The following is a 27169-nucleotide window of genomic DNA, read 5'->3' on the forward strand; positions in this document are numbered from 1 at the left end:
CTTTAATTTACAAAGAAATTATAGTACGGACGCGCTGTCAGTCCTCGTCCGCTTGGATTCTTCACAAGATGCCTTTACTAAATAAGACTTGTGTCGCCTCGTACAATGTAATTGATGGCTCTGTAAAGACGTATCCGCCTTTGTTTAGACCGTGTTCCGAGAACTAAAGACTATAATATATTCAAAAATGTACGAATTATTTACATTGAATAATAATGTTTACATTTTTAAATATATGTATAACGAGGATTCATTATTTTTTTTAAATTAAAAAATAAAGTTACAGATAATATTAAAAAGTTATAATAGGCTGAATAAATTGAAGCGGTGCCAACCCATAGGATTATACATAATATTCATATAAACAAATGAAAGAATTTAAATTATTAATAGCTGAATAATTATTTAATGATAATATCTTGCGTGTGCCAGACGAACGGAAATACTTCAAGGCTTAAGTCAGCGTTAATGAAAGCATTCATATTTTACAAAGGAACCAATTTCGATAATAAATTATGAATAAGCCTAAATCTCTACAAATATAACGTAACTTATAGAATCAAAATCAGTTTTCACATTATTGAGAAAATTAAATTTAAACATGACTTGATTACAATTCAATTAACTGAGCTTTTCAATACTTTTTGAATTTGAATTGATATCTATCGATCGACGGTAGCTTCACTTAATGCACTTTGTTTATCAACCAACTTCAAAAAGGAGGAGTTATCAATTCGTCTTAATTATTTTTTATGTTTGTTACCTCACAACTTTTCACTGGGTGGACCCTTTTTGATAATTTTTTTTTGTTTGAAAGTTAGTACTTCCCATGGGGTCCCATTTTAATTTTATTTTTTTCCGATGATGGTATCGTTATGTAAAATATAACAATAACTATAACTACGTTATATAATCGTAAATCGACTTTTAAGTAGTCTAATATTTTTCATTTCATTTTACTTAGGAGGACTCTAAAAAATATGTTGAATACGCAATTATTTTTATTACTTTTTAGTGCATATTCATTTGTTTTAAAATAGTGTTTTGATTGAAGTCGGTTTTTCTTTTTGTTAAAATTTTTATTTATTAAATGACGAGTCAAAATTGCTTGTAAAAGCATATTTTGATTGACTCAAGTTTCAATTAAAAAAATATATTCCTTTCGAACATACGTCTCCTACTTTAAATCGTTTAGAAATAATTATATAGAAATAACTATTACACAAGTCAAGGCCGTGTAAAACAACGGCAATAATAGTAAATGCTAGCAGCTTTTCCAAGTAAATCGGATTTCCGATTTACTCGGCCAAAACAATTATCCTTAATAAGGGTATGTTATTTTTTATACACGATAACTTATTATACTTATTATTTGTTTTTATGTGCTCTAATAATATATATGTAGTGTATTATATAAGGATAGTGGATTTTTTTAAGCTGGCCACCTCGTTGCCAGTCACTTGCCATGTATATTTTGAAACGCTTCTGATTCACATTCACATAATAATTTCAAAATGTGGTTTTTTTTATTTAATAGAAAAATATTTTATTATACACTTTTTAAATAGAGTTCGATACATTCATATTTTCTTTTTTGAAAGCTGAACTGAGATGGCCGAGTGGTTAGAACGCGTGCATCTTAACCGATGATTAGAGATTCATCCCAGGCAAGCACCACTATATATATGTATGTGCTTATTTGTGTTTATAATTCATCTCGTGCTCAGCGGTGAAGGAAAACATTGTGAGGAAACCTGCATGTCTCTAATTTCATCGAAATTCTACCAAACCCTCTCCTTAATGGAAGAGGAGGCCTTATCTCAGCAGCAGGAAATTTACAAGCTGTTAATTTACTTTACTACTTTCTTTTTTCTAATAGTAAACAAAGTCTACTAAATGATTTTTTGTTTTTTAAAAACAGTTCTCTCAAACGATTGTAAAAGTTGTAGATTTCTTTTTAAATATCGTACAAAGCCCGAGGTTGTTAGACAAGTATATAAACGAGCGGTGCACTTGCAAAGTAAGGTGTGCGACGATTCAGGTTGTCAGCGGCGTGTCGGCGTCGCATCCGCGTGAAATCGGCAGCGCGACACTAATAAGCGTCGTCTCGCCTTGATAATACACCCGGTCTCGCCCAGTCGCAAACACGTTTCCGTGTTTATTCAGATGTATATCGAAGTCATAACACTATAGTCTTAAACGTATTTATTTTAAACGAGTCAATTTAAATACACTATATATGTATTTTTATGCATGAACTTTATACATTTTACATGATCATGTCAAAAGGCTATTGACCCCGCCGTCTAAGGTTGATTGTAAGTTTTTTTTGTCGATTTCGCCAATTATTGTTCTAGAATAGAATTTAATCTTTTTAAAGTGTTTTTTTTTTGTATCATTTTGATTCGAGAGTTGAGAAAACAAAAATGAATCGTGACAAAGAGAGAAACAGAAAAACCCTAATTTAATTTTTAATGTTTAATTTTGCCGTTTATAAATTGTACACAGAGACACTTTTTTATATATACAATTACTAGTAGACCCGCAACTTAGCTTGCATTTTTAAGGTATTGGTTGTCATGTGTTAGACAAATAAGTAGCCTATGTCCTTTTTTAGAGTTCAAGTTTGCTTCATACCATTTCATCAAATTCGATTCAGCGCAAACCGCTGAAAGCTGAAAGCTGTCGCGCAAGAGCAACAGACAGACAGACAGACAAAGTTACTTACACATTTATAATATCAATATAGATGTTTTTAATTGTACTATTAAACAAAATACTATTTCTACTTGAGGAAATGGATTTGAGTTCAGTAAAAAATGATAAATGCATGCAACAAATGGCAGTAAAGATCCAATATTACAACGACAACTATGATTGCCTGAATGTACAGTTGCTGGCATAAAGGTACTCTCTGCTATTAGGTTACGTGTCTCCCTAATGACATTCGATAAGGTACAGTCGATCATAGCGTGGCCCATTTCGTAGAGATCGCTAGTCGCTTGGATATATTCATACATTCATGACGAACAAAGAAAACTATTAAAATTAACTTGTTATAAAGCCCTTATCTATTCTCCTAACTAATATAACTAATTGGATCATTAAAACCTCTATCGATATTCCCTTTAATTTTTATTACGATTTTTAAGTGATTTAATCAATTAAGTGTATTTTGAGAGATTAAAAAACTGCTACTGTAAATGTTTCCGAAATAAATGTAAGGAAAAACAGCGGTGATGTTAATTAATTTATTCTATAAAACTAATCGGTACTTTCGAAAGTGAAAAATAAATTGTGAAATATATTAAGAAATATATTTAAATATTAACGTCATAATAATGACGCAGAGTCAAAATATTTAAGTGATATAAGTGATAAAATAATAACGTGCTATTGCACGTTATTATTTTATTGTATTTTATGTATTAAAATTAAAAGTCATAATTTATAGTTTGCATATCACGTGATCTAAAACATGAGCCGCCATGATGTTGCATCAGCTATTGCACGTTATTATTTTATTGTATTTTATGTATTAAAATTAAAAGTCATAATTTATAGTTTGCATATCACGTGATCTAAAACATGAGCCGCCATGATGTTGCATCAGCTGGGCGAAAACTGTCATTTTATTGAAATGATGATCATCTGGCACTTTGATAAAATATTGTTCTGGTGTTTTAATGCTAGAAAATAAACGTGTTTATTTTTCCGAAATATTTTTTTTTGCGGCTTTTTAGTTGTAAAATCTACATTGTGAAGTACTTTTTCAAACATACTAGAAAACCCTATTCAACATTTATAAATTACATTAAGTCATTTATAATCTGCGGCTTCGTACACTTGTTACGGGGGAGGTCAGACAGATGATTGGTACTCTTATGTCCTGTTCTGTACATCATATACAATTTTTTTAATTTCTTGTCTCTATTCAAAGAGGATACGTATGGGATGTTTACTGGCTGATAATAATGATAGAACTGATTAAACTTATTTATTTGATATATATTTTTTTTTCAAAAAGAGAATTCCTTTACTGTTGCGTCTTTTCTGAATTACTAAAGCTTATCGTATTAGCTGACGGAGCTGATAAGTGTATTGTTTCTAAGGAAAACCCACAAATATAACTCAGAGATAGAACTAACATTTGTACAGCCAATATTATCTGTTCAGAGCAACCTAATTCTAATACATTACCCTCAAGTACAGTATTGATAAGTAATGCAGGTTATTTATAGAACTTATACGTCTGGATGTTATTACTGTAATTTTTATTGCACGAATATTAATAATTAACAAATAATTGCATATATCAAAACATTCAAATTAAACTCCGAAATAAGTACGCAATAGTTTCCAATATTCCATGTCATTTTGTCAAAGCGATGACAAAATCAATTTTCATTTCCAATTAAGGAAACTCGCCCCTAGTTAGTGTTGCGGAAATCTAATTGACCGAATTGACGTGCCTGAATGTCTTACATTAGTAAAATAATTGTGATTATTGAGTATGATAATACACTATTATTGGAGTGTAATAATTGTTATTTCAATCAAATGGATTTAAGCTTACATCATTATCATTACATTGTGTAAAACAAAGTCGCTTACCGCTGTCTGCCCCTGTATATGTTCAGATCTTTAAATTCACGCAAAGGATTTTGATGCGTTTTTTTTTTAAGATAGAGTGATTTGATAGGAAGGTTTTTATGTATGATACATGGACAGTATAGTAAAGAAATTAGAAAAAATCTGTTGTATATTTAGTATGAGCAAAGCGAAGGACGAAGACGGGGCAGGTCGCCAGTTTGATTGTAAAGAAACTTGCACTGTCGATTAAATTATGGCACATCTTTATCGACGAACGATAGATAGACGAACGATATTGTGAAGCAGCTCGGTCGGCTGCGCTAAAAAAGACTGAAATTTTTTCAAAATTTCTCCTCTCGTTGTGTACTCAATGTTCCTTGTACGTTTGTAAGTACTTTTAAAATAAATAACTATTTTAATCTTATGCTTTTCGAAAAGATAAGCATACAGGCAAAAGGCAGTCGTTGCACGAAAGCTTCGAGATAAATTCACGTGCGAAGGATTTATTGTTCCGCAGATGGTGTTTAGGAATAGTGAATAGATCCACCGCGATAACGCTCGTGGAGTGATAGCCGCATTGCGCATGTCGAACCCGGCCTTTGTTATTTAAACTTTGCCAATTTAACTTAATTTGCTGTTTACTTGCCTTTAAAACAGTAGTTTTTCTTAATTATTTCAAGAAAGTAGTCCTGGAATACTTTCTATAATAAAACTGAATAGTGCACTGTTTTTACTACTCTAAACTTTTAACCGTTGAGATACAGAATTACTTTTTCTTGTTTTATGTATAGAGTTTTATACTTTCATGTTCATCAGCTTTAAAATTTGAATTTTATTTAACTTTGTTGAGTTTGATAATGTTTTCGTTACTTGTATTGTGGTTGGGATTGAATGATCGATAAATAAAAGACAATTGTTCTTACACTATATAACTATACTTAAATAACAAATAGAGTCGCGCGGTGAGATCACTGTTGCTGTTGCGGCGGAGCGAGGCGTGCAGCCAATAGAAGGATATCGCGTTTCTCTTTCGGGAAGCGTAGCTCGCGAGCCGCGAGCCGCGCCGCGCGCAGTTCGCGTTCCGCGCGCGCGAGCTCGCTCCGCAACACGCCGCCGCCCGCGGCCGCCTCCCGCTCCCTCGAAGCCCATTCGCGCGCCATCTGCTCGCGCATGGCGTCGTCCAGCGCCCGCGCTGAATAGTGCGCGACAACCTCTTGCCTCGAACACTGTCGCTCACGCATCGCTCTCAGCGATCCGTTCCAATGCAAAAGCTGGAACACTGTCATCAATTCCTGAAATTCCAGCATCGTGCGACCCTTGTTTGCTTCCAGCATAAATCTATGGACAATTATTACACTTTTATCATTCTATTCAAATAAATCATTTTTTTTAATCCTGATATTTGAATTTTATTATATATATTGAGCTAATTGATTTGAAATTGTATAACTCCTACCTAAAAGCAGCAATTCCAGCGCTAGGATCTTGGTGGGACGCAGCGTCCCCAGCAAACGACGCCCGCGCCTCTGCTACCGCTTTTTCGATGAAGTGCTCCGATATGCGACGCGATTCGTGTTCGTTAAACACGCTGTTCATTAGTGCTATTTTCGCCGCGCTCCGCCGCGCCTCAGCTTTTGTGGGACAATTCTGTTAGAATTAAAATTACATTGTAATTTTTTGTCTCCAGACACTCTTAAATAATACTATTTTATTTTTTTGATTTTGTTTTTATTTTGATGATTATTTTTTTATTAATGTAAAATGAAAATGACATCCCCTTGATGAATGTGATTTCGACCGCGACAACATGGGAAATATTGTACGACCACCGCTAATGTAAACGCTACCAACTTCCAAACTGCGGGATTCTACTATCATTTAACTTAGTTGTGGAGCATCGTGCAAATTCGCGTTTGTAGGTAGGTACCTCTTACTCATCTGATATGCTACCATAATATAAATTATGGACCAAATCGGAAATCCGGAGATATTAAGACTGGATCTCAAAAACTGTAGCCTTATGATGAATCAAAACATATTTTTCAATATATAGTTAGGAAAGTCGATTCGTAGAGAGCGATGTTATATATTTATATGTTAACAAGATACCTGAAAGCTACCGAAGCAGGCGCCGCCTGGTAGCGTGACATAGCAGACGTATGGCGGGTGCGCGGCGGGCACGGACTCGTAAATAACGAGCGCGCCGCTGCCGCCGCTGCCCGCGCCGCCATTTCTCGACGCCTTCACCTGCCAGAACTCTTGCAGCGCCTCTACTACGTTCACCGTCGAGAGAACTCCGTCCGCTGTAGAAGATACAGACGTTTAAGAAACAATAAAATAAAAACAATTCAACCGTTCTAAGCCACAATGTTTATTTTTATAATTGCAAACTAAACAAAAGACTACGGACTACATAGGTTCTATTTACAATAACTGCATGTATTTTATAACAATAGTTTGGTATGAGATAAACAAAAATGAAACGATGTATTGATTAATTGATTTAATTAAATAATGACGAGCAGAATGCTAAATCAAAAAATATGTTAGTTATCACAAAAATGTTAATTATAAACCACTAATTACGAAATTGATTGGAATGTTAACCGCGCCATTTATTTGTGTCCTCGTGGTTTATAGAGAGTAAAGGACTTTGCATGAAAACTTCAATGTATAATTTTGCATAAATAACTTTGTACAAACAACCTATTTGGAGTGATTAATTTACAAAACAATATTGGTAAAAATTTCATTCTTTTAAATTCTTTGGTAAGCTAAAGCTAAATCTTAACTAATTGGATTCAATTAGTTAAGATAACAATATAATCCTATTGGATTAACTTTTGCGATTCAAGAAAAATCTGTATAAATCTTCAATATAAAATAGTGTGTTGTATTTATGTTATCGATATGTTAAAGCTATTATTACTCTAACGAAAAACCGTACCGACGATCTCTTGAATGTCATAAACGCAAAGGTTTAATGACTCTTGATTGACTTAACTACGTCTTAACGGTTAAACGAATTTCCGTAAAACATGTATAGACATCGCGTACATTAAAGTATTATGAGTAGAAAGACCATAACTTCTAAAAATTCATCACTACATATTACTAAACAAAGTCCACTGGCTCCGTCTGTCTGTGTGTTCGCGAAAAACCCCTAAAACTACTGAACGGATTTTCTTGCGATTTTCACTAATAGACTGAGTGATTCATAAGGAAGGTTTTAGTGTATCATTTATGAAGGTTTTTGTGTAAATAAGTTGAAATAGAACAACAATTGTTAGAAGTGCCAGAAAAAATCAAGTCGCCAGAGTTTTCATTTCCCTTTGCAAAGCCTGGACAGTCCCCTAGTATCATATAATTATGAATTACAACATGATTGAACATAGAAGTATAATTATTCTATGTATATATAATGTATTGGATTTTAATTCGCAATTGATAAAGCGAAATAAAAACAAAAAAATCTCTAAAAATAGATATATAATTAAAAAAGAAACTAGGAAAACAAACCATATTAATGTTTGATCAATCAAATATCTAATATCTTCTTGTTATCCATACAATGAATATGCATACGTATATAGACAGACCTACATTTGGAATGTAAGCCCCTTAAACGCAAAGAAAGTGTTCTTGTTAATAGAAGAAAGTTGACTCAAATTCAATTAAACACGAATGAGTTTTCATTTGCAATGCATTTTTATACATTGCCAGTATAAAACAGTAACAGCGAATTAAATTAAATATCATATTCTTATTCCACATAAATAATTGTCCCCAATATCCAAAAGATTATACATCTCTCTTTTCGTTGTGTCTAAAAAAGTTTCTTCTACATAAAAAGAAAGTATGCCTTGGTCCACAATGGGAGAATTCCATTTTCGAAAAGCAATTTCCTTTGTCTAATATTTTTTTAATAAAATTACCACAAATCGTACCAAAACGTATAATATACACGATAATTATATACAATTGTTCATATATCATTGAATTTAATTCATTCTATGTTCAATATATTATAACAAGACACATTTCGCACAAGACCGACAATCCTCTCAAGTTTCGCAAAGTAGAAAGTTCTGTTCACTTCGAATCTAGTGAAATCTTATTGTAGATATTTAATTGTGGCTTGTACTTTACAACTTACATCTTTGTTTATTATACTGAGAATATTATACGATTTACTATGCGTTGTTTATTGCTACACATATATTAATTTAAGTATGTTCTTACAAACACAAATAAATTGTTATTTTACAACATGCTAATAAACGTAAAACTATGTATCTAATGTTGTTTTCAACAGGAAAACAACTGTGATATAATTTATATGATTTTAATTTCGTGTAAAATTCATTTCATTATAATTTTTATAGATCGCATATAAGTAAGTCAACAGCAAATTCTTAATTGCTTCTTAACATAAGCCAATTTCAGGAAAAAAATATTTGATGATTACATTTATACATCACAACTATGATTTAATGTGGATAAAAATTGTTTTAACTGTTTAATTATGGTCTCGTTTTAACATAACAATATAGAGACAGTTTTAAATGTAATTGTATATGTATGTAATACTGTAAAGAATATTTAGAATGTTATTCTAAATAGTTTTCGATTAATTGATTGTTTGGTGATAATTTTTGAGCAAAAAGTATTGTTCATGAGAATAAAATACTGGTTTTAAGTTACCGTTTACGGTATATTAATAATAAAATAATAATAATACAAACGTGAAATGTCAGAAGGTGTTTTGTGCAATTGACTATAATATTAATGTCAAAAGAATAAACGCATTAAAAATAAGCAGGTTTAAATTTTTTACAGAATAGCTTCACCGTTTTATAAATATTATCACTATAAAATACTACTGCTGTCTATATTTCATGAAAACTCCACAAATGGCTGAAGTCTAGCGTGTGGACCGTGTTCATGCGTCAAAAGCCGCTTTATTTTTTCAAACGTCAACTTTTTGACTATCGCCTGCGACCAGTGATGTGCATAACTTTACTGCGATTTGTGGTGCACACCACTAGTCATTGTTTTGGAAAAAATCTAAATATTTAGCTTACAACGAAAAAATATATTCAACGCATAAATAGTGTTGTATGAAGCTATAATATAATAGTTTATTTTTTCAAATTATTTTGCTATGTTTTTAGAGCCTTCATAATATAGCCTAGATTAAGACTATGAAAGACACAGGTTTGAACTTGTTGCTAAAGATTTATTATGTTGGTAAATATTCACACAAAAAGCAAGTCTGCCATATAACATAAACAATACTTCCATACACTAACAACAATTTCCATATTAACCTACTTTAATTATTGTAAAAGCTTTGTTTGTTAATTATGTTAACATTTGGACCACATACTTAAAACTCATTGACAAAGTTGATTAATGAATTAATTGTACCTTTGCAATACTTATGTTCTTCTATTTGATGTCGAGCATCAAACGGGTTGAGATTTCATTCGAAAAATTTTATTGTCACAGAGACGCAATTAATTTTCATAATATATACGTTTTTTTTTTCTATATATCAAAAATAGTCAGGAGCCCGGCCAATGTTTTGATAAGTGGTCATCATCCGTACGTTGGCGCCGTCAGAAAAATGAAATATGGGAAAAATAGGAAATAAGATGTTATATCTCTTGTGCCTGTAGTTACACTGGCTCACTCGCCATTCACAATAACACTGTGTATTGCTATTTTGCGGAAGAATATGTGGTGGTATGTGTATTCGGTGGTAACTAGACAGCCAGCACAAAGCTCTTCTACTAAGTAAAGTTTAACAAGTACATACGAATTGAGTCTAAGATTACGGGCTCAATATCTGAACTACAATTTTCTTCTCAATGAAAGAGTTTATCCTTTCAACCGAACGACTTTTAAGGACTATTTCCGCACACTGTACTATGTGTTGCATGTTTAGTGATTCGATATTCTAGCGACTAGCCTTATCAGCTGCGTTTTACAGAATGTCCTCTAAACAAAGATGTCTTATCATTAAATTCTCAGAAACAGTTGAAGTAGAAAGTATATTTGCGGTCATACTTGTGCTCTATAATAAATACTACTGAAATTTTCCGCTGTGAACAAAATCGGTCAGGAGGACGTCATAAATATATTTAGTGATTCTTTCTGGGATTCCCGGAAGGAATTATTCGATTACTTACACATATCCACTCCGATGTATATAAGAGAATACATAAAATAAATAAATATGAAACTTTCATGTTTATTACGGTAACATACTAAATTAAGACTTATTGCTTAATATTTTTACGAAATATAAAATAAAATAGGATACATTTTTATGTGACTTAGTACATTAAGATAATACGGCCTTATCGTCTACAATTTTTTTATGATTGTTTGTAAAATTTCACACATAAAATAGCTTTTCTTACTTTTGGGTCATTATTTTATTTTAACATTTTTATTATAAATATATATACTTTTAATTACTTTTTTGCTTATTTAAATTCGAATTTGAAATACAGAATACGTACCGATAGAACAATAGGTTTATTTTACGGCTCGTTTCCCCTAAAATATTGGGCAATTTCTGTGTTAGCAACTGTTTACAACTTCGACGATAACATACTATTATGCAGCGAAAATTGTATCAATTTTCGTTGGCAACTTATGGTAACTCCAAGTAATACTGAAACTTTGATACAAACTCGTATTGACGATATTGTATAGGTGCAGCTTTGAAATCCATTTATACTTTTATATTTCAAATCATTAGAAATAATTCATACCTAGAGCCGAGATGGCCCAGTGGTTAGAACTGTGAAGAGTGTGTTCAAACCCAGTACCACTGAGTATTGATGTGATTAATTTGTATTTATAATTCATCTCGTGCACGGCGTTGAAGGAAAACGTGGTGAGGAAACTTGCATATGTCTAATTTCATGTAAATTCTGCCACATGTGTATTCCATCAACCGCACTTGAACAGCATGGTCGATCCAAACCTTCTACCCAGGGAGAGGAGTAATTAGCCCAGCAGTGAGGAAATTACAGGCTGTAGTTGTTGTTGTTTTCGTTTGCTTACACTTTATCCAAGGTAAATTACGTGCTGTGATTGTATCAAGACTATTCAAACATGTCATACTTCTATAGCGCGACTACAAATATATTTTGTATGTTTGAAATGTCTCGTCTCTGAAAATCCGTGCCTACCGTTTTTATTAAATATTTTTCATAACATATGTGTCTCCAAAAGACTTTATTACACATTTCTGTTAACTTTGATGTGTAAAATCGTTGTCAGTTAATAATTGTATACCTATGTACGTGTATAAATATATTATATTTCATACATATGATAAACTTTGTACGTGCTTAATTATACACAATATATCGTTGTCATTTCGACATAAACTAATCGGTTTAATACTTTAAAAAAAATCTACATATTATTAGGTTCATCACATGCGAAATTCATTTTTTACCCATATAGAAAAGTACTATGTGCTTCAATAGAAATATATAATGTAGTAGCTCAATAAATAGAGAAATGTTAAAGAAATATGTTATTATCGTATTGGTATCTTTAACGTGTCGTTCTCGTATAGTGTAATTAGGTTTACGTTGCGTAATGAGCCCGCAAATTTATATTTTCCGCACGTTTGGCGATGCGTATCGAATCGCCGATAACTTACTGCTCAATGAAGTTGGTGAGGCTGTAGCCTCCTTTATCACAAGCTTTTGTTGGATATTTTCAATATCCCATTGATATTGGCAAATATTGGTAGTTTTACATACAATTTAATCCTGTTACATGAGGCGAAAGTTCTTTTAAGAGCCTACTTGTGTAGAGTAGGTTTTGATTTTGTATATTATTTACACGAGCTATCCACGTGGTTAGTCTCCATGATTGGCTTAAATATTACGGTATATTGCGAAACTGTCTGAATATTTTACTGTATGACACTGAATATAAAGAGGCGACTATCGCAGATTTCCTGAATAAGGGATCAAATTGACTTTATTATTATTTGTGTGAATTGCGTTTTTAGTTGCTATTTTTATGACACATAAAGCTTACTAAGCTCCCGTACTGGGTTGTTGTCACCAAATAAAAAAAAAATACAAATTTCCCATATAATGTTGTCAAACTAGAAGAAAAATATGCACTGTATTTTCTAAATAAACATTTTTTGCAGAAATGGCATATGATATACATAGCTTGCCGTTAGTATAAATGTCTTGTTATGTAATAATATAAAACACAAAAAGGAACATCTATATTTCTAAGTACCTACGATATACGCGAGAAAAATTTCGGGAGAAAACTCCTTTGTTATAAAATATTCTCGAAAGTTTAAAAATATTCAAACGAAAATCTCTCGGTTAGAAACGTTCGTTCAATTTAATATTCGATTCGGTTCAAACGTTTTATCTTTATAAAATTTCTGTAGATAGTATTCGAAATTGATTTGCTAATAGGTACATTTAGCACGGAGATATACTGATAACAAATGGTAATTCGAAAATGGAATATTAATTGAAATATTAAGGTTAAACCACTAACTGAAATTCTTGAGCGACAGTTGTTATCGCCTGACATTTACGATTGTATTTAGTGACTGATACTGAGTGACAATAAAATCTAAATTGTTTTTCGTTGAATTGACTTATCTAAGCATCAATGGAAATAATGGTTCGTAAGTCTCAGTTATGGCTCCAGAGCCTGAGTATGAGAGTCCTTGAGTTATTGTCCTAGAGTAAATTATATGAGCTTAACGAATAAATATACATAAGAGAAAAAATATCATTATTTCTTTGAAAATGAACATCGTTAGTATTCTTGAAAAAAAAAATATTATGGAGTAAGTTTGCGGACGAGTATATGGGCCACCTGGTAAGTGGTCACCATCACCCATAGACAATGATGTTTTAAAATATTTTAACTATTCCTTACATCTTCAATGCGCCACCAACCTTGGGAACTAAGATGCCATGTCCCTTGTGCCTGTAGTTACACTGGCTCACTCACCCTTCAAACCGGAACACAACAATACTGCGTGCTATTGTTTAGCGGTAGAATATCTGATGAGTGGGTGGTACCCAGGCGGGCTTGCACAAAGCCCTACCACCAAAAAATAAACTTATAATTTACCTTCTGTGTATACAACGAAACCTTTGTATTAACTTACTGATTATTAAATCAGTTATGTTACATTGATGGCATACTTAAATTTATCTTACAAAGTATCAATTTAGTATAAATAAAATATAAGTAGAATAAATTCAAACTCAAAGTTAAAACCTTTATATAATATAGAAGAGTTAAACTATATATTTATTAATGGTCAAAACTCTACCACTGGTTCGTAAATAAGAACCTTGGACCTTAGAGGAAACAGCGAAAGAAACTCAACAAATTTGATATTATTATATTAATTAAGATTATAATTTATATACTTTTTTATAAACCGCGAATTGTTCACTGTAAGTATAATAAATAACTAATGTTTATACTTTAAACGTAAGTATATACACAGACAGGAAGTACGTTACGGAGGTCGTTAAGATTAATTATATCTACTGCATTATCGATGTACATTGTACACCTCAAGTGTCCTCAATGTTGTTCAAGGAACATAATGTAAATCTGAGATATCCCAGTAGTTGGACACATGTCAGTTCCCGATTCAAATTCGATCTGGCAACACTGTAATCTATCTGCCTAATTAGTATTCATTATTCATGACATAAAGTAAAGTAACAGCCTAAAAATTTCCCACTGCTGGGATTAGGCCTCCTCTTCCATTAAGGAGAGGGTTTGGAAAAAATTCCACCACGCTGGTCCAATGCGGGTTGGTGGAATGCACATGTGGCAGAATTTCGATAAAATTAAACACATGCAGGTTTCCTCACGGTGTTTTCCTTCGCCGCCGAGCACGAGATGAATTATAAACACAAATTAAGCACATATACATAGTGGTGCTTGCCTGGGTTTGAACCCGCAATCATCGGTTAAGATGCACGCGTTCTAACCACTGGGCCATCTCAGCTCCTAGGCCATCTCAGATCCTATTCTGATATCACCACCTAAACACAACCACAACGGAGAAGAGTGGTGACTAAGCTAGTACCTTCGCAATAGTATACAAGGCCTTGCCCAACAGTGGGACATACAACATTACAAACTGTTACATTACTTTTTTTTATGTTAGACACAATGTTCAAATGAGCGATATTAAACGTACTTTATTTATTTTTAAATTGTAACATAATATTCCTCTTAAATTACTTTTGTTGTGGAAAATAAAAAAAAACCATGTGTAAAGATACAATATTTTTTTAAACGAATATATAATTTCACAAAACACCTAAACAATGCCATTTACGTACCCTTTTAGCAATGATCTGAAGATTTAGAATGAAGTATATTCCCTTTCTATTGATATAATAAAACACTTGAATCCTACACTCTAATAGATAAATGGCTTGCAAATAAAACCGAGCAAGAACACAGTATCGCAACCTCGCCCACACAGCGCCAGTTGCGAGCCCCGACATGTTTATGCAAGTCGATATACCGATTCCTCGCGTACTTCAAATCATTAAATTATGAGGCTTTACATTAGTAAAAATAACATTACGGTACAAGACATATCACATTCGAGTCGTGTAAGCAAGTTTTACAATTATAAAATACGTCGAACTTTACTGTTACACTAAAGTATTGTTAAGTTGAATACATACTTATTTTCTAAAACTTCTGAAGATAAAATTCATAAAAACTGAAATAGGGTTGATAAAATAAAGATGAGAATAAAAAAGGTAATATTTAAAAAAATATACAATACTATAATGAAGTATTAATCCCGTATGGATTCAAAGGTTCGATCACAAAGGTTCGGCTTACCGGACGCTGTATTTAATATTTCACATTAAAAACCTTTGATATATTTACACGTATAAAATCCACAGACAAAATAGCAACTGAAATTTACATAAAAACCCACTCACAGTCTCTTATTTCTTTGAGCGAGTTACGATTATATAAGTCGTTCCAGCTCGATGTGAATAACCGATAAGATATTATGTAGATATATTTTTTTGTTCGTGGAACTAGTTATCATTTATTGACAGCAATCAGAATTTAATTATTTAGCCTCCTTTTTGAGCAAATGAAAAAAATGGCAAGTTTTTGTATGCGAGTGAGTCAAAGATCGAAACGAGTATTACGTCAGCGACTGATCGCAAAGTCACCTGCATTACGGCACCACGAAAGTTCGTAGAATTCGTTTAAAAGTTTGAAAATGTATTTCCAAAAACACCCTGTGTTTTATCAATAATTATTTTACTAATAAATTATAAACATTGACATAGCGGTACTTCCATCGTTATTTAATTAACGATACACATAAATTTTATACAATTTATTTTAAAAATTATTCAAATAAAATGAAACTTAAAAACTATAAAGGATTCTTCGAAATCGAAAAGAACTATAAACTTTTTAACATTTAAAATTTTTATTTTTTTTTTAATATTTTACGTGTCCGCGAAAATCGATAGAGTAAACCAAATCGCAGCATAATATAATAATAAAAAAGACAGAAAAAGCATTTGAGTGGGATTGAATAAACAGACGCGATTACTACGCCAGACGAACGTCATACATACACCATCAACAATATAATGTAAAAACCGCGCATACAGTTGCCGTCTATTATATACTATAGATACAGGTGTATCGTGAGTCAGATGCGTCTAAAAATAGCCTTAAGATACACAAGAACGTATTGAGTTGACTGTTTACAAATACTAAAACATTAGACACGTCGCTTAAACGTAATTTAATTATACGTCTGCAAGGAATAAACTCGCAACGAACACTTAATGACTAAAAGGCTATTTGGTAAAAAAAAAACAAAACTCGTCTGTAAAACGATGAATCTAAAAAACGGAATCTAATATGCGACATTGATTATAATAATAATGATAAATAACGATCACAAGTATCAAAATAGCGTATCAGCTAATATCGTTTTTGACATTTCGATTTTGTATTCAGCGACTTTTAGTGTGTTTCTATAGGCCAGCTTTCTGATCGCGTTTTATAATTAGTCAAGGTTTAGCATGAAACGTTATATTGAAAGCAGTTTTAGTTGTAAGTAACTACGCAATTTGACTATTAAAATATTCTATGATCTATTTTAATAGACTCATATCGTTCGAAAGGTAATAATAATAATTTAAATATGCTAAGAAAACCATAGGTCATTCAAAATTTGTACTTAATATGTTTGTGTGATTATACATTATCAAAAAAGGGAATGTTCCATTGTGGTTGTAATAGAATCTCAAGAAAAGGTTTTCGTTTACATATTTTCTAATAAAATTGAATAGTTATCTGGAATTAGGTTTTTACCAAATATAATATACAAACGTTGAAAAAATAATTACACGGATGTCGCTGACTGACAATAATATTATATTAGCAAAAAATATTTATAGGAATGACTGTGCGAAAATATTTGTCGCACAACTTTGGTTCATAATAAAATGATTTAAATAATACTGCTTAGTTTTGTTTTTTAAAATAAATCGTCAGTTTTTTTTTTTTAATTTTTAATCGCATCGATTTTAGAGTAAAGTGTTTATAGTATAACTACAGGCCCAATGGATATAAAATCAAGTTTCCAAAATTGATGGAGCATGGGCGAGGTAAGGGATAGTTGATACATATTAAAGTGCCATTGTGCATGGGCGGTGATGACCACTGTAACAAGGCACCACCATGGCATCTAACTAAAGTTATTTTTGTGTCATATTACAAGTACTATAAAAAATTTAACTTGGTTTAATATTTGTAGATAGATAGATAGATAGAATTGATGTAGTCCTTTTATTTCACGGACTTAATACAAAAGTACAATTATTCGGTTCATATATTTATATCGATATAAAAATTGTACCCTTCAACCTCATTGAAACCAAATCACTCACACACAAACACTGGAAATAGTTACGATCTCTATACAGGTGTATGCCATGTTATATTTTGTACATCTGTCACATTAATATGGCGAAAAGCCTTCTGGTCGCGAGTCGTTTAATTAATTTATACATATGCAAATCCTAATTCCTCGTAATCGTGATATTTACGAATTCACATTGCTATACAAACGATATGAAAGATAAAGGAAAATTTAATTATTCAAACGTTACTTTAACATGTAGCGAGCCATACCCATATACCGAAATGGATTATCTATTTAATTATATTAGTTCGTGATGAATGACAATATCAATGTAATCATTAAATATATAAAATTTTATAATATTTTTCCGTAATGTAATAATATGTACAAATGTCAAATGCAATTTAATTAACTGAGGTACTTAATTCAAATCCCGGTACAAAGCATTTTTCTTATAATAAATGCTCAGTATATATTCGGCGGTGTTTTGTTTACTTTATAATAATAATACATTTTATATCATTTTGTAAATTCATTGGCAAATAATGAAATTAATGCTACATCGCTTAACATCCTTAACCTAATCAAACGATGATACAAACTTTAGTACACAATACTAAAGCTTAAATGGGTAAACCTTTTAAGCTTTATTGGGTTTTATTTGTGAAAAGCGATTTTAATCCAACTTCATTTCTGTTAAACCGCTTAATTAGCTTCGAACAGTTTGGTATTAAGGACGAAATCGTTCGAAACTTAATAATCGGTCCGATTTACTATGATATGTTATGTTGAGCCGAGATGGCCCAGGGGTTGGAACGCGTGCATCTTAACCGATGACTGCGGGTTAAAACCCAGGCAAGCACCATTGATTGTTCATGTGCTTAATTTGTGTATATAATTTTCTCTCGTGCTTCTTTAAGGAAAACATCGTGAGGAAACCTGCATGTGTCTTTTTTCATAGGAATTCTGCCACATGTGAATTCCACCAACCCGTATTGGAACAGCGTCGTGGAATATGTTGCGAACCTTCTCCTCAAAGGGAGAGGAGGCCTTAGTTTTTGTTATTGTTGTGATGGGGATAGAAGATGTGCCCAAACAAAAGATTGCCTTACTCTCATAGTCGTGTCTCATGTCCGATAGGATAGAAATCAATAAAGACCAAAGATTACAGTTGTAGCGTTAAATATCAGTTTTATGAGATTTTATTAGCAGTTTTGATACACGCCCATGCGTCGGATATCTGCAAACGAAGTTAGGGAATTTTTAGACTGAAAATTTAATTACTATTATCGGTACACAATGGAATCCGAGAATTATTTTAAAGCTATAATCGTAATAATTTTGCCTACTAGAAATATCCGTGATATTTAGGAAATTTCAAGACTGAAAATTCAATAGATTTTATTGGTCTATCAAGTTTAATCAATAGAATCAGAGAAGTATTTTGTAGATCTACTCGTAATCATTTTTAATTAAAATTCGAGGATAGCAATTATATATTTATTTAATGATAACTATCACGATGTTTTGCATTTACGAAAGTTAATATGTAATTTACTTTTAAACTAAAATAAGAAAACAATAATGTCATTAAATTTCACGATTAGTTTGACTGTGTGTTGGAATCTTCGTAAAACAGTACATTCGCATCATTGCGATTTACTCGATGAAAGCAGGAAGTTACTGAAAGACGGTGTAGTTAGTCGTATTCGGTTTCTAAGAAAGTCTGAGTTAGCGAGCTGTCTAAAGGATTTGTTTTAACGGGCATAACGTTTAACTGTGGATTTGTTGTACATATACAAACCACTGTAAGACGACGGACGATTCGATCGGCTTTATATAATAACACACACATATGTTAACGTTCATGAATGTTTTATTAATTTTGTAATTTAATAATACTTATGTTAGATATTTTTTATGACTATTTGTTTGTTAGTATACCTAACGGTTTCATGACGTTAGAGAAGTTTACTCTTAATTTTCATTGCTACTAACCCTAAAACTGTCTTAAAACAGTGATTAATAAAGGTTATAATTGTTGAAATAAATTTAGACAGATAAGCGTACACACAAATAAATGCATATTGAATAAATAATTTTAATTTAGCATAGATTACGTTTGATTATATTGCTAATAAAATTTAATTTAATTTATTAAAATTAGTAAAAAGTGTCCTGTGTTGTATTGATCGAAATCTATGATTACTTTTATGAGAATCCGTTCGCTTAATCATAAATGCAATAGTAGCTGATAGTTAAAACACTAGTATTATAAAATTGTAACTTTTCCTCTCTCAATACATATATTTAAGATCTATCTTAAAAATGTACATAATTTTAAAAATGTTTTAAGTAACAGGCCTTCTTAGTCCTGTTGCGTCCTTTAAATATAAAGGCCTTATCTAATTGTACAGTTATCATAACAATGTTTTGTGACCCGTTAAGGCTCGTTATTAAATTTTCATCAGGGACCAATATTTCATAAATGTCGGTCTTTCAAACGTTTCGAGAGCTTATTAAAATATCGACTGGACGCACCGGAGCATTTTGCATAAATCGTCGTATAGATAAACAGTGTTTAATAATAATTTATGAGCATTTCATGTAAAAAAAACTTGTCAGTTTGATATCAAAATTATATACGAATCAAAACTTACTTTGTGTCTCGATATTCAATGAAATATTGCTGTTTTCTTATGTCTGAACTCAAATTGAAACGCATAGATATGTTTTGTATATTATTTTGACTCACCATGACTTTATTTTTTTAAGTATGATTCACATCCATATTTGATTTTGAAACACATTTCGAACACACACAAATAAATACCACATAAATAATATAATGATAAAAATTATACGTACGTTTTAAAATTTCTCCATAAAAACGTACATTTCATTTGAGACCGCATATAAAACTCATTTAAAATTTTCATGAATATAAATTTATATGATAAATATTATGATTTTTCTAGACGAATTATTTAAATCAATCTTACGTATAACGACTTACATTATACCAAACGACAATCAGATTATATATGTAATTTAAAACAGCATTAGCAGGATTCCTCTACCTTTTTTGCATATGAATAGAGCCGTGGGAACGAGAGATAAAGCAGTTACAAACCTAAATTATTTGTTAAAAACTTTCTATTCACAAATATTAAAGCATGATTAATGTTAATAATAAACATATCTATAATATATATATATTGTGTTTAATGATAAAAGCTTTTGAAATCTAGTTCACATTCGAGCTTTCTATAATAACCGGAACCGATGACGCGAGATTTGGATCAATCGCGATCAGACATTAACGGTCACCCACCGAGTAACTGACCTCAGTTAACGCCACTTAACCTGTGTAATCGGTCAACTTGTGCCAATCGCTCAACTGTTGTCTCAAATTTGCATGTTAGAGTTATAATTGTACCAAAGTTTCAATCCTTCAGCGAAAGTAGGGCGGATGTGACAGTGGTTTTCCTATTGGAATCCGATTTTAACACTTGTTCGTTTGTTGTCTGTTTTTACACTTCACTACGTCGAATACTTGTATCCGTAACCAATTGAAAACTTATAGTTTAATTAAAAACAAGAAATATCTCACATACTTAATAGAAACCACGTCTTGCAATTATGTTGAAATTAAAAAAATAAACATGCGGCTTATTAAATTACTTGTTATTATTAGTAATACAATTAGTTTAAATTAGTAAATGTAAACAAAGACAATTATTTCATATGTTAAGTTAATAATTAAATAATATGTAAATATAACAACTCTACATTTAGAGAAGAGAGACATTAGTTTGCTACAACAGTGACAGATATAAATACAGGCTTAGAACAAAGGATGCAATTCGCGGTACTTGCAGTGCTGACCTCGGTAGACGTCATCGTAGAGGGGCGCTAGCGAGTCGGGCGCTCCCCAGCGGGACGCCTCGGGGTACACCATGGGGGCTACGACATCGCACGGTCTGCCAGCGCGTGCGTCTGCGCTGGCGGCTGCGCGCACACTGAGGACTGACACCTTGTCGTCGCACAACCGAGCTTAAGCTTTCTCCTTCTTACTCTGTCTCTCGCTCGCTCCTTCGTCACCCCGCCGTCCGCCTCGGTCTCCCGGCTTCACTTTCGCACGGTCGCGAACCCGTCGCGACACTAGTTTAATTGCAGCGGCTGCAGAACCGGATTTATTGTCTCCCGTCGATATCGCCGCTGTCATGGAACTCGGGCGCAGACGGACGGAAATTAAGTGTAAATGAACTTAAATTTCGGACTTATGCGTGCTTACAAAAACACTTCATGCTATAAAAATAATAAGCTTGCTAAAAAAAGATTATACCTGCTGGGAATGTTAATATGTCCAAAACATGAACACAAAAGTGTAAAAAACTAATGCATAATCAAGCTGTTTAGGAAAGACATCAACGCGCTTCACTTTCATTAAGAGTAAAGATATTTTTTTTAATGATAATTTGATACTCAGTATAAAAGAGAATATATATTTCATTCTTTATTAATAATAAAGTAAACCATTATTTTACCATATTTATAAATTACTTTATTTGATTTCAGCATTCCTGATTACAGTTAAATAAACTCGAGTTAAAAAAGAGGTCTTTGTTCAGCTGTAACCTATTTACAATTTTGGTTTTACCCAAAGTTAGTAATGTTAACACTTGCCTGCTACGACAAACACGTAAGCACGTAAAGTTGTTGATCCTGCGCATAAACTCTCTCTGGTCATATTTAAAAGCAACCCTTTGCCACTCTTTATTTGTTATTAGAAGTTAGCAAATAAAGTGTGTATCTGTGTTTTTCAACCGGCTTTTCTACTTTAATAATGGCAGAAAATCGTACGTTTATTATTTATCAAAATTAATAAGCTCTTAATACTAGCAATTAGTTTTTAGTAAAACTATTAAAATTTAATAATTTTATTTTTCGACATGAGCAAATCAATAGTCCCTTAAAACTAGCAATTACTATTTGGTAAAAATATTAAATTTATTAAATAATTTGGTAGTTAATGTCACAAAGCTATTATTTTTTATTCGTTTGTAAAAGGGAAAAAACACAGAAACTAGCCTATAAATATGAATATGTCCTATATTAAAATCTAATTATACAATAAATACTAAAAACAATATTAATCGTTAAGGAATCCTCACCAGTCACCGGCAACCAGAATACGAAAGTTAGCGGTGTTAAAAACTTAACGGACAGTCTATGCATTTAGTAATTACTCTAGTAGCGTGCAATTTTGCACACAATTTGTCTATATAATATATAATAAGTAAAAGTTATGGAATTTGGAAATCTCATCCCTTAGAAACTTAAATCGAAGTTCAAAGTATATACAGAAGTTCGACATTTGGTAAGTTAGACACATGGAAATACGCTTCTGAAAATTACCATAATTGAATAAGGTAATGCATAAAAGTTTAAATGGAAAGTGAGTAATTTTGAATTTAGAAGCGATATAACCATTAAAGTGAACAGAGGCGTAAAAAGTGTAGAGCCCATGAAACGCTGCTGCGCGAGCTTACGCGCTACTTTGCACAACGGCGCGCCGCGGTGTCGATGAATCAATGCGCAGTGTCGCACATTCGCGAGCTTTTTCGAGCGTCCGCACACGAGCATGTTCAGAGCAAGAAAATACTAAATATAAATATAAAAATTAAATTGCTTATGTTTGTATAATTATTTATATTAAATTATATTCTAGATTAGTTAATCTTACCTTAAATTTTGTTTCTTTATTGTGTACTATACTGTTAATATTGTGACTTTTAGTGCTTTTGAAGCTTTTAGTGTTAGAAAGTTTTGAGCTACTGGAAAGATTCGTTGTCATATAAGCATGTCGAAAATTATCTAAATGAATATAATTTACAATACCGTCAGATAAATCTTTGTAAAATATCTAAAATCGATATGACTTTTTCGTTATCGGTGATGTTAAAAACGATTTACTTAAATTCGAAGTATATGAAAAATAACTAACACACATACACACAGCGCAGGGAGACAATAAAATAATTTTGTAAAAGCGTCAACGAATTTGTTAAGTTTATGTAGTATCACTATTTATAGATATTGGTTTAATACAAGGTAATAGTCATTCTTCACGTTGTCCATCTGAAGCCGACCAATGAATCTAAATTGTTATTTCCTTTGTCTATACACTGACTCACTCGCTCTTCTTATTGAAACAACAAAACAACAATACTATGCAAATAATACTGTGAGTGGGTGGTAACACTCAGATAAACCTGCACCACCACCAGTATTATATACAAACAGGAAATATATAAAGTTACGCAAGTCAGACAGAATAAAACGTATAATATTACTATTTATATAAATTTATTAATCATGTATTAGATAATATAAGTATGGCATTGTAACTACACAAATTACTAATAAACGCATTCAAATATTCCACGTGAAACTCCTCTGGTCCTTGTTCTTTAAATCTGTAATATGTTCAACAATGCAAGCGGCACATAAATCATAGATGCGCCTGCCTGTCCCTTGACCCGACGCCGTCACCCGCGCTTTACGAAAGAGAATAGGCTAAACATTAAGTAATGTTACGTTTTCATTTGTATTTTATTCTTACAATCTTTGTAAATGCTAACATTTTAATGAAAAAATACTTAATAAGCAGATATAATTAACAATTTCTATTAAAAAAATTACAGCTTTTTAAAATGAAGTAATTAATTTTTTTTTTAAATGAAATTTGAAAGAATATAGACATTAAAAAATTATAGATATTTACCATGTTTTTTACTACTATTTAATGGATCTCGATATTTCGACATTATGTACGAATGTCTTGTTCACAAGTTTTGTTAATTTTATAGTATAACTGTAATAAAAAATAAACATGTTAATTTAAAATCTAGTCTATTCTTTATTGTTTTACAATAGCAAAAAAGTCTAAACAACGTTTTGCATTTCAGCCTTTCTAAATGCTTCATAAGCTCTGCAGTCATTGCACCATCCTTAATACGACACGTACCGTGCATCAGATCTGTGCTACTCTTGCCTTTTCATAAAACCTTACAAAACGGTGTCTCTGCGATGCAGGACCGTTAACCCTAACTAGTTCAGCTTGAATACGCATTGGTGCTCTTTTAGCATCCACTCGTGTAGAGCTATGATTAACACTGTTATGAGATTATAATAGCAGGAGTTAATCTTATTTATTTATTGCTTTTGGAAATTGATCTATATTCAGTGTACTACAATTAACAGAATTTATTTCAATTGCATGATCAAAGTTCAGCATTTAAAAATAATTTTAATATACATATAGTGACATATTTCATTGCTTATGTTGGTTATTATATTCTATATATCGTAGGAAATTACGTTTTTATATATTTTAGCAAAACAAATATGCAAATTGGAAAATAATAGAAATATTTTCCAATATCAATCGCTCAAATGAAGATCGTGAACAATAATGCTATGTATTTTCAAATGACTTTATAGTGACAATATCACTTCCAATTAAAATAGACAAGCATGAAACATCCTCTGTGTAAAGCGTGACAAGCTAACCTATTTACGTAACAAAAGCACTAAGTAGGTGTGACAATCGGTGCGACGGTTGCGCGGGCGCACGGGAGCGTTGCAGCGCCGGCGCAGGCTTTGCGGGAGGGGGCAGCTACCGCCGCAACCAGTTTGTTTTAAATTCGCGATAAAAAATATCTGCAGCGTCGTGTCATTAGCCGCGGTGTCCCCCGCCCCGCCTGCATTTATTAATCTTATTCGGAGAAATCGGCGCATCACCCCCTCCCTCCTCGACCCCTTGATACCCACATCCCGCGTTTGACCAGTGTAGCGATTTGAATAAATTTCGCTATCGTTATCGATAATATAATTCGACATTAATAATTGCCTGCAAAAAATAGAAGAGATCTTTCTATTTTAATATAAAACCTACCAAACTAGCTTTGCTAATTAGCTCTCGCTATTTAATATTTATTTTTGCATCTGCAATTCGTTGCTGGATAATTTAATTGATGATAATAAAACAGCATTGTACAGCTTATTATATCATAATCACTGCCCCATTGGTCTAATACTAACAAGCTGTAAACCTGAGTTGTTGGAATAAAACTCTTTTTATATTTATTCATAGATTTGCAATGCAAATTTTTTATAAACAACATTTTTATAAAAAACAAACAAAATTATTTCTGAATACGTTCGTTTTTAGAAGTTTGATAATATCGACAAACGATAAGCAAATTCAAGCATCCCTATACTCGTTCACTCACCGTGCGACATTACCTTGAATATGTTACCCACATACGCAACACGCAATATAAGTTCAAATAAAAAACCGCAAACTTCACCGAATTACAGTGAAGTCGACTTCGGAAAAAATTTAATCTTGGCCCAAAAATAAAGATTGCCGTATTGGTACACTCTCGAGATAACTGATGGGCTGTTGCTCGTTTTCGTTTAAATTTATTTATAAATATTTATAGGATATTTTAGTAAGAACACAAGTTTACATTACAAAATATATGCATATAAGAACTTTAATGTAATACCAATTACATGAAGTGAAATCGTTCTGTAAAGAAAAATGCTCATTGATTTATAAAAGGTAGATACCTATTAAATTATTTTTTCTATATTCCCAGCTATAGTGATATATTATGGTTTAATGTCCTGAAAAATTATGTACAAGAATGCTTATTAAACAGCGTACACGGCTCATTATAATATATGAAAAGTATATGCTTTTACTTCAACACAACAATTAGGTATAAAAATAAATTAGTTCCCCAATCACATGTGGCAATTACATTATCACACCGCACGGGTACAACGTCGATGTTTTATTAATGAACTGAAACAGCCATATATAGAAAGGCCAGATTAAAATACAACACCAACTTCTCCGATTTTCGAGGTTAGCCCAAAATAGTCAGACATTTGAGCACTTCGAATATATATATTCAATAATCATTCTTAATACAAGAAAGGTGTCTTTTAATTATTTTTTTTTCATCTTTTTTTATTTCACCCAAAAATATTGAATAGATGGTCAAACACCTTATACTTTGTGATATTTTGAATTGTAATGTTTCATTACGAGGTAATGAGTATGGAATATACTTACCTACATATAAAATATTGTTAAATTGTAATAGTTTTACTTAATAAAGTATAAGCAGTTAGAGGAATGTTTAATGTTTCTACCATTGTATCCATAAGCCTGGGGACCATATGCCATAGGCAAGTTGCTGGTCCGTCTTAAGTTAACAGCGCGTAAATGGTCATCTCGTTGTCAGCCTCCTTATCTCTTAAGAAGTTTTGTTGCTCATTACATCATGTTATCGATTAATGGATGTGTAGGCAATAATATGAAACAGTGATGCCGGGTTCGTTAGATTTTTTTTATTTTACAATATTTTCGGAATACAATCAAAACAGTCTTCAAAATTTATTTTTTATTTATGATGGCTTGTCACCAGTGACTTTTATTCTAAAAACATTTTATGATTCAGCATAAACACTCTCCATTTCACACGTTCAGAGCAAAACACCATTAATTCGAATTCTGGCGCGATT

At 32.1% G+C, this 27169-nt stretch overlaps 1 protein-coding gene across 2 annotated transcripts; it reads right to left on the reverse strand.

Moving 5' to 3' along the window:
- Positions 1 to 5506: 5506 nt before the first annotated feature.
- Positions 5507 to 21707, reverse strand: LOC124532505 (protein limb expression 1 homolog). Of its 2 annotated transcripts, none has more exons than XM_047107420.1 (4): positions 21452 to 21707; positions 6703 to 6896; positions 6050 to 6240; positions 5507 to 5931 (listed from the first exon to the last, which is right to left on the reverse strand). In XM_047107420.1, the coding sequence occupies exons 1-4, from the start codon at positions 21522 to 21524 to the stop codon at positions 5562 to 5564; spliced, it is 828 nt and encodes a 275-aa protein (XP_046963376.1). In that variant the 5' UTR covers positions 21525 to 21707; the 3' UTR covers positions 5507 to 5561. The 2 variants fall into 2 exon arrangements, with proteins under 2 accessions (XP_046963376.1, XP_046963385.1); XM_047107429.1 differs by having other exon boundaries at positions 21439 to 21606.
- Positions 21708 to 27169: the final 5462 nt, after the last annotated feature.

This window comes from Vanessa cardui, chromosome 1 (genome assembly GCF_905220365.1).
Source record: "Vanessa cardui chromosome 1, ilVanCard2.1, whole genome shotgun sequence".
NCBI classification, from domain to species: Eukaryota; Metazoa; Arthropoda; class Insecta; order Lepidoptera; family Nymphalidae; genus Vanessa; species Vanessa cardui.